The 14,684-nt window shown below is 43.2% G+C and overlaps 1 protein-coding gene across 2 annotated transcripts in view; it reads left to right on the top strand.

Moving 5' to 3' along the window:
- Nucleotides 1-466: 466 nt before the first annotated feature.
- Nucleotides 467-14,684, top strand: part of zcchc4 (zinc finger, CCHC domain containing 4) — an 85,513-nt gene continuing 71,295 nt past the window's right edge. The window contains exons 1-3 of one of the 2 annotated variants that reach the window (XM_073064888.1): nucleotides 467-716; nucleotides 9,945-10,063; nucleotides 13,627-13,709. In XM_073064888.1, coding sequence (XP_072920989.1) covers nucleotides 644-716; nucleotides 9,945-10,063; nucleotides 13,627-13,709 — 275 coding nt within the window. In that variant the 5' untranslated portion in view covers nucleotides 467-643. The remainder of the gene's footprint in view (nucleotides 717-9,944; nucleotides 10,064-13,626; nucleotides 13,710-14,684) is intronic. The other variant, XM_073064887.1, reaches the window with a different exon arrangement.

Genomic DNA, 14,684 nt, shown 5'->3' with positions numbered 1-14,684 from the left:
CCACTAGGGAAGAGGCACAGGAGCCTTAAGACTCACACTCAACGATTTAGAAACAACTTCTTCCTCTCTGCCATTAGGTATCTGAACAGTCTATCTATCATGTTATTCCCTATTTTACAGTATTTATTTATATGCTGTCACATAGATTTTTTATGCATTTACATTGCATCGTTGCCGGATTTCAAATAGATTTCAAGTCTTCTGTCAGTGATAATAAATTTAATTCTGATCGACATGAAGATCTATGCAAACTGAACCCGTTCATTATCCAGGGACAACCCACAAATGGAACGAGGGTGAGGATTTTCAAACAAATTTGGAATAGTTTCTGTGCACGCACTTTGCAGGTCTGTGAGCGAAGGATATATCGCTACCAGGAGGTGAGTGCAGTGCAGCGCAGCAGAAACCATCGGCAGCCATTGCGCCCTCAGCAAATGCACGTTCTCCGCCGACAGCACTCATTTTCCAAGACTCTCCCACCCCATACCAACACCAATCCTCCCCAATCCCCCACCATTGTTCCTGCTACAGTTACCCAGGGAACCGGGCGTGAGAGCGGGGAAGGTCGCGCGAGTGACGTCGACGGAAAGGGTCGCATGTTTCTGTCGTGATCGTGCGGGGCAGTGGGGCTTGGTGAGTGGCAATGTCCGAGACGGCGGCGATTGAGTTGGTTATCAACGAGGAAGCGGAGTCCAGAGCTCCCCTGTGCCCACATGGTAAGGAGAGAGTGAACGGGATTTGGAACAGTCGCGGTGCACAAGGCCTGCGAACTGTTGTATCGGTGCAGCATGTGGATGAAACGGTTTGTACAGAAATAAAACACAAACGCTGCATGACTTTCAGGGCCAAAGATTTTGGGAGAGGGTATGGCAATGTTTTAGGTTCACAATCGTTGCCAGTCTTTTGCATAGTGCAATGGGCACCTTAATCACTTAACCAGAGCTTTTTATAGCTCCTTGACCCATTAACTACAGCGACCCAGTATCCTTGTGCCGTTTATCATGTAATTGGTGCGGTTGTCAAACAAACTTTTGGCGACGTGTGGTTGACGAGACAGCGTTGGACAATGTGTGGTTTCTGGGGCACGGCATGTTGAACCCGCCCTGGCATTTACATCTCAATTATTTATGAAGAAGCGAGAATTTGAAAAATGTGATGTTTTACCCTGCAAACTTTTTATCTTGTTGGTTGGTATTTTGAGCAGCTATAAAGGATATTTTCACTAGATGCACTCGAATTTACACCCCCTCTGCAATCTCCGATCCTGGTGTCTCATACTAAATTAGAGATCACGTGAAAATCTAGGTGCGCACTCAGCCTCTTCCATTTAGAAGTCCAACTGCATCAAAATCTTTGGCTGTCGTATACAGGTTATGAATACCTGACATTGGCAGCCAATACATATCAATGAATGTTTGGAATGGTGATGGATTTGTTGGCCGCTGGGGGCTTTAGGATCTTGTGTAATGAGGGAATAGAGCATTTTAGTGTGCCTTCTGCCCATCTTCTCCTACCCATTCTTGCAGCAATCATAGCCAGTTTGAGCAAGCAGAACTCTAAACTTTTAGTAGGCTCATTCACTCATTGAATCATTGAGGTTGGCTGATTTTCACTTACCATCAATGGTCCCTCTAAGGTGTGCATATGCACACAACATAGTTTGCTACTTGCTCACAAAAGGTTGCCACTCTCGACCTTATTGGCATGTTAAGTATATTTCACGATTGTACACAGTCACATTTCCTTTTCCAGTTTCTGATGCGGATGGTGTTGACATAGTGGAGTTTGTGATGATTTGTATGCAGATTTTAGAACTTTCATTGAAGAAGTTATTCAATATGCACATGTTTTCACTGGGCAAAAAATTGCACAGCACAAGATTGATTGTTACGTATTAGAGGATGCATTGCTTACTATGTCTGATTGCTCTCTCATTTCTGTTCCATTCTGACTTACAGATTGTTTGGGTTACAAACAGTTCTCAGAAATCGAAAGTAATTGCATCCTAGAGTTTTCCTGTAGTCTGCTTGCCTGTAAACATACTGGTCCCCACCTTGCTCTGGCACTTCTTGCTCAAGCTTTATTTATGTTTAGAAGGTCTTCAGATGAGCAGTGTCGTGGTTTTTCGATCCTCACAAATGACCAGGAGACGCAGAAGATTCTTCAAGAAGGGTTAAACTTTAATTTGCAAATCAAAGCTGAGACAGTCATTGAGCTAGTCGCTGACTGCCCACCGATCCTCGGACACAGCAGCTTTTATAGCAATCTCTAGTTGCATTTTACACGTGCTGCACGTACATTGTGCATAGCAAATAATAAACTCAGAACTGAGCAATGTTCTAATCTACATTTCTTTAGCAACCTCTCATTAACACACCATTGTCATCTTAAGACTGCAGTCTCCTACCAAATTGGGTACATGCATAGCAAGTAGCAAACTCAGAACTGAGCAATGTTCTAATCTAATTTCTTTAGCTCTTTAGCTACCTCTACATTCCTAAGATTTCATTCTACTAAATTGATAGATAGATAGATACTTTATTCATCCCCATGGGGAAATTCAACTTTTTTTCCAATGTCCCATACACTTGTTGTAGCAAAACTAATTACATACAATACTTAACTCAGTAAAAAATATGATATGCATCTAAATCACTATCTCAAAAAGCATTAATAATAGCTTTTAAAAAGTTCTTAAGTCCTGGCGGTAGAATTGTAAAGCCTAATGGCATTGGGGAGTATTGACCTCTTCATCCTGGTTGAGGAGCATTGCATCGATAGTAACCTGTCGCTGAAACTGCTTCTCTGTCTCTGGATGGTGCTATGTAGAGGATGTTCAGAGTTATCCATAATTGACCGTAGCCTACTCAACTCATCGCCCTTCGCTCAGCTACCGATGTTAAACCCTCCAGTACTTTGCCCACGACAGAGCCCGCCTTCCTTACCAGCTTATTAAGACGTGAGGCGTCCCTCTTCTTAATGCTTCCTACCCAACACGCCACCACAAAGAAGAGGGCGCTCTCCACAACTGACCTATAGAACATCTTCAGCATCTCACTACAGACATTGAATGACGCCAACCTTCTTAGGAAGTACAGTCGACTCTGTGCCTTCCTGCACAAGGCATCTGTGTTGGCAGTCCAGTCTAGCTTCTCGTCTAACTGTACTCCCAGATACTTGTAGGTCTTACATGCATAGCAAATAACTGACTTCATAGTTAAAGTTTATACTTTTATACTCCAATAGCAGCAAGCCACTATTGATCCAAGGAGCTTCTAAACATAAAGGGAAAGCTGGCTTAGGCAATCTACCAGATTAATTTTTGTTGTTCATGTTACAAATACCTAAGCAATGAAGCCATTTCCTTTTCTCAGTGTATTACCAATATAGAGCCATTTTTCCCCAAGGCAAGTTCCTATCGTATAGTGTGGTGGATCACGTACAAGTGACTGACTGTCTGTCCTGCCCCTCTGTTTCCCATTCTGACCTTTTACCTTTTTTCACCTGGGTTCCATCCTCCTTCCCTTTCTCCCATGGTTCACTCTCCTTTCCTTTTCAGATTCTTTTTTTTCCAGCCCTTCACCTTTCCCATCCACCTGGCCTCACCTAACTCCTAGCTACCCTTCTTCCTCTCCCTCCACCTTATTATTCTGGCATCTTCCCCCTTCCTTCTGAGTCCTGGGATGGCAGGACTTTCGTATGAAGAAAGACTGGATCGACTAGGCTTATACTCACTGGAATTTAGAAGATTGAGGGGGGATCTTATTGAAACGTATAAAATTCTAAAGGGATTGGACAGGCTAGATGCAGGAAGATTGTTTCCGATGTTGGGGAAGTCCAGAACGAGGGGTCACAGTTTAAGGATAAAGTGGAAGTCTTTTAGGACCGAGATGAGGAAAAACTTCTTCACACAGAGAGTGGTGAATCTGTGGAATCCTCTGCCACAGGGAACAGTTGAGGCCAGTTCATTGGCTATATTTAAGAGGAAGTTAGATATGGCCCTTGTGGCTGAAGGGATCGGGGGTATGGAGAGAAAGCAGGTACAGGGTTCTGAGTTGGATGATCAGCCATGATCATACTGAATGGTGGTGCAGGCTCGAAGGGCTGAGTGGCCTACTTCTGCACCTATTTTCTATGTTTCTAAGTTCATCAGGTCAGGCAACATCTGTGGGAAGAGTTCCCAGCTGTGAAATGATTATTATTTCCCTTTCTACTGAAGTGTTTTAAACTGCTGAGCATTTACAACATTTTCAGTTTTTTGTTTTGGATTTAGTTTCTGCAGGTTTTTAAATTTACTCTGTGTGCTTAATGAGATCCTCCTAAAGGAGTCCAACTTAATTTCTAAACACGAGATTGTGTAGATGCGAAATTTAGACCAACACACACAGTGCTGGAGGACCTCAGCAGGTCAGGCAGCATGGAGAGGAATGGAGACGGGACCTTTTGAGTTGACACCCTTCATCAGGACTGGAGAGGAAGGGGGAAGAAGCCACAATAAGAAGCTGGGACGGGGAGAAGGTAAAGGAAATTGTTTGGTGAAACCAGAGGGGGTAGGGGAGGGTGGATGAACTGAGCAGCTGGGAGGTGATAAGTGGAAGAGGTAAAGGGCTGAAGAAGGGATCTAATAGGAGAGGAGAGTGGACTATGGGAGAATGGGAAGGAGAAAGGGGACCGAGGGAGGTGAAGAGAAGAGGAGCGGTTAGAGTGGAGTGGAGCCAGAATGAAGAATGGGAAAAAAAGAGAAGGGACTGAGGGAGAATTTACCAGAAGTTAAATATGTCAATATTCATGGTGTTAGGCTGGAGGCTATCCAGACAGAATACGAAGTGTTGCTCTTCCAACCTGAGTGTGGCCTCATTGTGGCAGCAGGGGAGGCCTAGATTCTGTTTTGATCCATCTGGACTACTGAGTCTGGTTTAGTAGTCATAATAGTGGGAGAGGAGCTGTCTTTTAGCTTGGTGGTATGTACTTTCAAATTTTTGTATCTACTGTCCATTGGGAGGGCTGTGAAGAGACAATGTCTGGTTGTGTGGGGTCTTTGATTATGTTGGTTTCTTCATCAAAGGAACAAAATGTGTAGACAGTCCATAGAGGGGAGCAAGAAACAACCTTTTGGAAGAACTAAGTGGGTCTAGCAGCTTCTGTGGATTTCCACCCAAAACATCGATAGTTCCTCCCACGGTTGCTGCTCAGCCCATTGTTCTTCCAGCAGATTATTTGTTTCTCCAGAATCCAGCATCTACGGTCTCTTTTACCTTCACGGAAGGGTGGCTGGATTCATGCTCTGCACAGCTGTGTCCACAACTCTGGTTTCTTGTGGTCATGGACAGAGAAATTGCCATACATGATGCATTCTAATAGGATGTGTCTGAAAATTGGTGAGGGTCAAAGGGGACATGCAAAATTTTCTCTTGCCTCCTGAGGAAGTAGAGGCACTGATGAGCGTTCTTGGCTGTGGCATCTACCTGGTTGGATCAGGATAGCCTATTGGTGATATTCACTGCAAGGAACATGAAGCTCTTAGTCTCTCAACCGCAGTGCCACAGGAGTGTGTGCACCATACGCCTTCCTGAAGTCAGTGACCAGCTTTTTTATTTTGCTGACAGTGTGGGAGAGATCGTGACATCCTGCTGCTAGGATCTCTGTTTCCTTCCTGCACTTTGTCTCTTCGTTATTTGAGATTCAGCCCATTGTGGTGATTTCAGCTGCAACTTAGAGCTGGATTCAGTAGTAAAGTCAGGGCTGAGGACAGAGCCATGTGGAGTGGCAGCATTGAGGATAATCATGGCAGAGGTGTTGCTGCTGTATTTATCAATTCAATTAGTACAGTAATTCAAGATGACTAAATTTTAACTTTATCCTAAATATTTTTTACTTCTGCCCCATCATTGGTATTTATAAATTTAAAGGTAAGCACAGTGGCGTCAAGCATGTTTCTATTGCAACACAGGAAATTAATGCGTAATTTTCAAGACAATTTAGCTTGAACAGTGTCTAACATCATATCTATATTTAAAATGCTCAGTTCACAACCACCTGAGCATGGCATAAGCCTGTAATTATGTCTCTGGATTCAGCTAGACATTGCTTTACATTTGCTCATGTTTTCCTGAAGGGCAAAATAATTGTGATTATGAAATAGGAAAAAGTACCATTGTAATACTCAATTTTTGGATTTTGACCAACTTACTGTCAATTGGGAACTTTTTCCAAAAGTTTGAAGGCTTTAGTGTCTATAATTTGCTTATGAGTAAGAAGCTGATTTTTTCAATATTTTTATTCATCAGGAACTCCTTATATTTATTCTAATGCTGCTCCCCCAATGTCAGTGTCATACCAGGTAGTTAATGTCCCCAGTGTCCATACAAGGTAGTTAATTCTGATAAATGTGGAATCTCACACTGGCAATGGATGAAAAGAAATCACTTTGTTATTGAATTGCAATGGTTGTTTTCTCCCCAATGTATTAGTGTAGGAATGTGAAATTATATGAAGTAAATTGTTTACAATTATTATAGTGAGATTATTTGTAACATTAAGAAATAAATTTGCTATGTTGGAGCCCCAGATATTTAAGCAATACTATAATAATGCTTCAGAGCAGTCTCTCACTTTCTGCTTTTACATTGTGCATTTTCATTCCTTGGTTACCAGAATTGTTTTTAATGCTGTTTTTTTTTAACAACCTTGTGTAAATTTGTCACCTATCCAGCATTGTGTGCAAATATTTGTACAGAGGACAGAAGGAGCTTGGAAGAGATGCATTTGTGTTAAGCCACTCTGAGATGCTATCTAACTGCCATATTTCTTTATTGTGGCCAGTTTTTACTGCAACTTTCAATGTCTGTAATTCATTACTCCCCAGACTTCGCCTCTACTCCCTTTAGCGGTAATTTACAAATGAATTTTCCTACCACTTTTCCTTCACCATCTACCATCAGAATTATTAAGCAAAATCAAAGGACAAGACAAGTTACTCTGTCCTGTTTTGCCAGTCTACTGTTTATTAAAGTATTGCTGATCCACTGCTCATTTTCATTTACTTGTCTTTGAATCAGTTCCTGTGATACCTTATAGAGGTGTTTTGAAAACATATGACCGAGCTTCATTGGCTATTGCAAGAGAATTTTCACTGCCTTGAAATCCTTCTAATTATTTTTCTTCATCAATGCACGCTGTAACATTAGTTACATTGGGATTAATTGCATTTTAAGTGGGGCAACAAATTTTTAAAAAATTGCAGCAAAGCTGCTTCAGGTTTGAAAGTGCCTTGTGGATTTACCTTGTTGATGTAAAATGCTGTAGGAGACACTAATTAAGTCTCACCCTACGGGGAGGTGTTTATTCACACAAAATGCTGGTGGAACGCAGCAGCAGGCCAGGCAGCATCTAAAGGGAGAAGCGCTGTCAATGTTCATGCCATCAGGTTGGAGGCTACCCAGCCGGTATATAAGGTGTTGTTCCTCCAACCTGAGTGTGGCTTCATCTTGACAGTAGAGGAGGCCATGGATAGACAGATCAGAATGGGAATGGGACGTGGACCTCTACCTGGCCGAGGCACAGCGACAGCTCTCTGATACCTCCTCTTATTTACCCCTTGATCATAACCCCACTAAGGAACACCAGGCCACTGTCTCCTATACCATCACCAACCTTATCAGCTCTGGGGATCTCCCATCCACTGCCACCAACCTCATAGTTCCCACACCCCGCACTTCCCGTTTCTACCTCCTACCCAAGATCCACAAACCTGCCTGTCCAGGTAGACCTATTGTCTCAGCTTGCTCCTGCCCCACTGAACTCATTTCTGCATACCTTGACACTGTCTTATCCCCCTCTTGTTCAATCCCTTCCCACCTATGTTCGTGACACTTCTCACGCTTTGAATTTTTTCAATGATTTTAAGTTCCCTGGCCCCCACCGCCTTATTTTCACCATGGACGTCCAGTCCCTATATACCCCCATCCTCCACCAGGAAGGTCTCAAAGCTCTTCGCTTCTTTTTGGATCCCAGACCTAACCAATTCCCCTCTACCACCACTCTCCTCCGTCTAGCGGAATTAGTTCTTACTCTCAATAATTTCTCCTTTGGCTCCTCCCACTTCATCCAAACCAAGGGTGTAGCCATGGGCACCCGCATGGGTCCCAGTTATGCCTGCCTTTTTGTTGGCTTTGTGGAACAGTCCATGTTCCAAGCCTATACGGGTATTCATCCCCCTCTTTTCCTTCGCTACATCGACGACTGCATTGGCGCTGCCTCCTGCACGCATGCTGAGCTCGTTGACTTCATTAACTTTGCCTCCAACTTTCACCCTGCCCTCAGATTTACCTGGTGTATTTCTGACATCTCCCTCCCCTTTCTTGAGCTTTCTGTCTCCATCTCTGGAGACGGCCTATCTACTGATATCTACTATAAGCCTACAGACTCTCACAGCTACTTGGACTATTCCTCTTCCCACCCTGTCTCTTGCAAAAATGCTGTCCCCTTCTCACAATTCCTCCATCTCCACCGCATCTGCTCTCAGGATGAGGCTTTTCATTCCAGGATGAAGGAGATGTCTTCCTTTATTAAACAAAGGGGCTTCCCTTCTTCCACCATCAACTCTGCTCTCAAATGCATCTCTCCCATTTCCCGTACATCTGCCCTTACCCCATCCGCCCACCACCCCATTCGGGATAGGGTCCCCCTTGTCCTCCCCTACAAACCCACCAGCCTCCGGATCAAACGTATAATTCTCCGTAACTTCCGCCACCTCCAACGGGATCCCACTACCAAGCACATCTTTCCCTCACCCCCCCCCCCTTCTGCTTTCCTCAGGGATTGCTCCCTATGCGACTCCCTTGTCCATTCATCCCCCCCATCCCTTCCCACCGATCTCCCTCCTAGCACTTATCCTTGTAAGCGGAACAAGTGCTACACCTGCCCTTACACTTCCTCCCTCACCACCATTCAGGGCCCCAGACAGTCCTTCCAGGTGAGGCGACACTTCACCTGTGAGTTGGCTGGTGTGGTATACTGTGTCTGGTGCTCCTGGTGTGGCCTTTTATATATTGGTGTAAAAAGTTTTAATTCCATGTCCCATTTCCATTCTGGTATGTCTATCCATGGCCTCCTCTACTGTCAAGATGAAGCCACACTCAGGTTGGAGGAACAACACCTTATATACCGGCTGGGTAGCCTCCAACCTGATGGCATGAACATTGACAGCGCTTCTCCCTTTAGATGCTGCCTGGCCTGCTGCTGCGTTCCACCAGCATTTTGTGTGTGTTTCTTGAATTTCCAGCATCTGCAGATTTCCAGGTGTTTATTCATTTCAGTGTATTTCACAAAAGACTGGGAATTACCGTGGGTAGGTGGCGAAACTATGATAGCACGGATAACCAGGATGCTGAACTGAAGTTAAGTGATGCAGCATGCTAAACTAAGGCATGACCAAGGTTGTTATGGCTGAATCTGGTCCATAATGGTGTATAATATTTGGCTTGGGACATGCACACCCTATCACTGGAATCTGCACCTCTAATGAAGATGCTTCCCAATTTCTGCTTGTTTGTTTCAGTGTCAGGATAACACTCCATCTTGTTGGCTGCTTTCTTTCTTCTAGATAAATGTAAATAGGATTATGCCTCCTGTTGTTTCTGAATTAGATTACGCTCAAATTTGTAAGTGATTCTGTTATCAAGATAAAAAGTGGCATTTGAGCAAGTACTGAATTATCCTCCAATTTTTATACCACATCTTGCTGCTCTTCCCTAAATACCTTTGAATGTCACTCAACAGATTAATTATGTGGAACGGGTTTCTTTCCAGTGGTAAAATATTGAGCTCCATTTTATGCACTTGATAAATACTGACCCACTTTCTCATACATCTTTACTAAGAGAGAAAAATAAAGTCAAGTTTCTTGTTCAACAAGATATATTTCTTCTTTGTCTTGGTTCCAGGTCCAACTCTGTTGTTTGCAAAAGTAAACCACAAGGAACAAAAAGGCAGAAGGTTTTATGCCTGTGCAGCCTGCAGAGATCGAAAGGATTGTAATTTCTTCCAGTGGGAAAATGAGAAGGTAGGGAAGAATAATAAACTGACTACTCTTTCAGAATACCTTTAGTTAGATTACTGGAGAATTAGTTTATTTTTCAGAAATCTGCAAAGGAATGAACTTTTATGCACCCCAAAGTCCTATGTCTCAGGAACATAGTTCTGAATGATATAACTTCTGTGCTGGCCTCTTAATGATTGCCAAATTTTAGCTAAGTTTGAAGGTTGAGTCTTGCGGTGACAAGGTTCTGAGCTCTCAGTGTTTTAGGATCAGCTTTGTTCTCCCCCTGTCCCCACCATTAGCTTTCTGATCAGACAATGAACCAACCCATAACACTTCCTCGCTATTTTTGCTCTCCTTTTGTGTTACTTAATTTATTTTTAAAAATATATCTCATATTGTAATTTATAATTTTTGGTGTATTGCACTGTACTCCTGCCAAAATAACAAATTTGCAACATATATGTCAGTAATATCAAACCTGATTCTGATCTATTTCCATATTTTGGCAAAGGATGAGTGTCACATTTTATTATGTTTTTTTTGATGCACTTTGCAATGTTCACTGTAGAATATATTAGGACATGGATTAAAACCCATTGTGATGTGCCAATTTCCAGTGTTTGGTGTTAAATTCTAGCCCTGTCATCTCTATTTTTATAATGCAAAAATGATCACCTTTAATGGTGTTTCCATTAACACACTCATTCCTGGAAGTCGTTGTGAGAAGTGAGGTACCAATGTTTATAAAGCTAATTTCTAAGTGATTGAATTTTGCTGAGAACTTATTGCAAAGAGGAATTAGATGCAAAATATTGAGAAGCAGAAGTAAATACTGTTAAGTTCATGAATTGAAGTGATATTAATTTAAGAGGATATTAATATCAACTATGTGGAAGTTATCAACACAGGGCAATATGTAAATAATTGAATAGAAAGGAACAAGAGAGGTTAAATGAGTTAACAGACAACTAACCTTGTATGTTTAGTCCCGGACTATAGAAATGATCCTTAAAAGTATAGTCTCCCATTGTCTAAGCTTGCTCCTGCCCCACCAAACCGGCCTGTCCAGGTAGACCCATTGTCTCAGCTTGCTCCTGCCCCACCAAACCGGCCTGTCCAGGTAGACCCATTGTCTCAGCTTGCTCCTGCCCCACTGAACTCATTTCCGCATACCTTGACACTGTTTTATCCCGTCTTGTTCAATCCCTTCCCACCTATGTTCGTGACACTTCTCACGCTTTGAATTTTTTCAATGATTTTAAGTTCCCTGGCCCCCACCGCCTTATTTTCACCATAGACGTCCAGTCCCTATATACTTCCATCCCCCACCCGGATGGTCTCAAAGCTCTTCGCTTCTTTTTGGATTCCAGACCTAACCAATTCCCCTCTACCACCACTCTCCTCCATCTAGCGGAATTAGTTCTTACTCTCAATAATTTCTCCTTTGGCTCCTCCCACTTCATCCAAACCAAGGGTGTAGCCATGGGCACCCGTATGGGTCCCAGTTATGCCTGCCTTTTTGTTGGCTTTGTGGAACAGTCCATGTTCCAAGTCTATACGGGTATCTGACCCCCTCTTTTCCTTCACTACATCGACGACTCCATTGGCGCTGCCTCCTGCACGCATGCTGAGCTCATTGACTTCATTAACTTTGCCTCCAACTTTCACCCTGCCCTCAAATTTACCTGGTCTATTTCCGACACCTCCCTCCCCTTTCTTGATCTTTCTGTCTCCATCTCTGGAGGCAGCCTATCTACTGATATCTACTATAAGCCTATGGACTCTCACCTGGACTATTCCTCTTCCCACCTTGTCTCTTACAAAAATGCTATCTCCTTCTCGCAATTCCTCCGTCTCCGCTGCATCTGCTCTCAGAATGAGGCTTTTCAATCCAGGACGAAGGAGATGTCTTTTTTTAAAGAAAGGGGCTTCCCTTCCTCCACCATCAACTTTGCTCTCAAGCGCATCTCTCCCATTTCACGCACATCTCTCACCCCATCCTCCCGTCACCCCACTCAGGATAGGGTTCCCCTTGTCTTCACCTACCACCCCATCAGCCTCCGGGTCCAACGTATAATTCTCCGTAACTTCCGCCACCTCCAACGGGATCCCACTACCAAGCACATCTTTCCCTCACCCCCCCCCCCCCTTCTGCTTTCTGCAGGGATTGCTGCCTATGCGACTCCCTTGTCCATTCATCCCCCCCATCCCTTCTCACTGATCTCCCTCCTGGCACTTATCCTTGTAAGCGGAACAAGTGCTACACCGGCCCTTACACTTCCTCCCTCACCACCATTCAGGGCCCCAGACAGTCATTCCAGGTGAGGCGACACTTCACCTGTGAGTCGGCTGGTGTGGTATAGTGCTCCCAGAGACTCGACGCAGACTGGGAGACCGTTTTGCTGAACACCTACGCTCGGTCTGCCAGAGGAAGCAGGATCTCCCAGTGGCCACACATTTTAATTCCACGTCCCATTCCCATTCTGATATGTCTATCCATGGCCTCCTCTACTGTCAAGATGAAGCCACACTCAGGTTGGAGGAACAACACCTTATGTTTCGTCTGGGTAGCCTCCAACCTGATGGCATGAACATTGATTTCTCTAACTTCTGTTAATGCCCCCCTCCCCTTCTCACCCCATCCCTTATTTATTTATTTATTTATTTATTTATTCATTCATTCATTCATTCATTCATTCATTTATTCTTTCTTTCCCACCCCCCCCTTTTTCCTCTCCTTTTTTTTCTCTCTCTGCCCCTCTCACAATCACTCCCTGCCTGTTCTCCATCTCCCTCTGGTGCTCCCCTCCCCATTTCTCCCTCGGCCTCCCGTCCCATGATCCTTTCCCTTCTCCAGCTGTGTATCCCTTTTGCCAATCAACTTTCCATCTCCACCCCGTCTTGTCTTCTATCATTTTGGATTTCCCCTTCCCCCTCCCACTTTCAAATCTCTTACTATCTTTTTCAGTTAGTCCTGACAAAGGGTCTCGGCCCGAAACATCGACTGTACTTCTTCCTATTGATGCTGCCTGGCTTGCTGCGTTCCACCAGCATTTTGTTTGTGTTGCTTGTATGTTTAGTGACAGCTGAATCTTCTCTGCAGTTCCTAGGTTGCTTTGTTTTGAGACAAAGACTAAAGGAAAACAGCAGTGAAATGAGATAAATGGAAGCTCAAATTTAGTGTACATCATTTTGATGTGATCGCCAGGAAGAATAAAGAGAGACAGAATAAATGTTGCTGTTGTTTAGGCATTTGTAGAGAGAGACAGGCTAAATGGCCTTTGGATATTTTGTGCAGCTGTACAAGATAAAGAATGATTTTATGCCGATAAAGAAAATCTTTTCATAGTAGGACGAGGTTTGGTAATCCAAGGACACAAATGTGAGATAATTTGAAAAAGAGCAAGAATAAAATGAGAGCGAATTCTTCTAAACCAGGGCTACTTATTGCATCGAGTAATGGGAGGAGTTGTGATGGAATAAAGTGCTAATAATTCATATAAACAGTAAATTTTTAGCAATGTGAGGAAAGAGCATGGGGTAAATGTCATTTAATTACGCTGGTATCTGATTGTCATTTTCAGGTGTCAGTAGCTCGGCAATTGGCAAGAGAAGAATTTAATCAAAGCCGACAGCCACTGTTTACACACAAGCAATATGTGGAGAGGTAAAATATTTTACATGATATTATAGGGGATTCTTTATTAGATAAAGAATCTAAGGATTATATTTGCATGTTTATTCCCTCAAAAATTATGGTGGAGTTTAGCAAGTACTACCCAATCACTTTGCTTTTCTCCTTAAAAGTATGTAGTATTTTGCCCATGAAAAACTGGGAATGAAAGATTGAAATGATGCAATCTTCTGTATTGATTTCAGGGATAGGCATAGTGACTTTGACATGAAGAGTTCTTGGAGGTTACTGCTTGATTTGCTATTCTTTCTTTGTGTAATAATTGATTTCAAACCTGATCTTGTCCAAGTTGTGAGTTCAAGAAGAAAGAAGTAGAGGTATTCTGAAGTAAGAGTTACAGACGTGGAAAGGAGATCCTTTCATTTTGCAAATTGTTGAGGGACTAAAACCTCTAGTCTTTCTCAGTCTGGGTGGCCAGGTACCTCTTCATTCAATTTCTGCATCAGTTATGTTGATTCAAGTGGGAGGAAAGCAATAAAAATTTGTTTCCTTGCAATAAAAATGCTGTTGCAGTTCTTCCCTGTAGTGCACTTCACAATTATTGAAGCTCTCCATTTCCAAATAAAGTTAAGAGTAACACAAAATTTAGAAGAAAAGGAAATACAGGTCATATGCTACAGTTTATTATTATGTATTGCGGTATGCTACTGTCAGAAAACAACAGATTTGATAATATATGCCAGTGTTAGTAAACCTGATTCTGATTCTGGATTTGTACATCTCCTGTGCTGCTATTGGCGAGTTTAGACTATGCTGAGATCATAAGGTCATAAGACGTAGGAGCAGAATTTGGCCATTCAGCCCATCAAGTCGGCTCTGCCGTTCCATCAGGGCTAATCCTGGATCCCACTCAACACCTGCCTTTTCGCCATATCCTTTGATGCCCTGACTGATCAACTTCAACTTTAAATATTCCCACAACTTGGCCTCCACCGCAGTCTGTGGCAG

This window comes from Hemitrygon akajei, chromosome 13, assembly GCF_048418815.1.
Source record: "Hemitrygon akajei chromosome 13, sHemAka1.3, whole genome shotgun sequence".
In the NCBI taxonomy this organism is placed as follows: Eukaryota; Metazoa; Chordata; class Chondrichthyes; order Myliobatiformes; family Dasyatidae; genus Hemitrygon; species Hemitrygon akajei.
The sequence above is the reverse complement of the archived record's forward strand: the minus strand, read 5'-3'. Positions and strand labels throughout refer to the sequence as shown.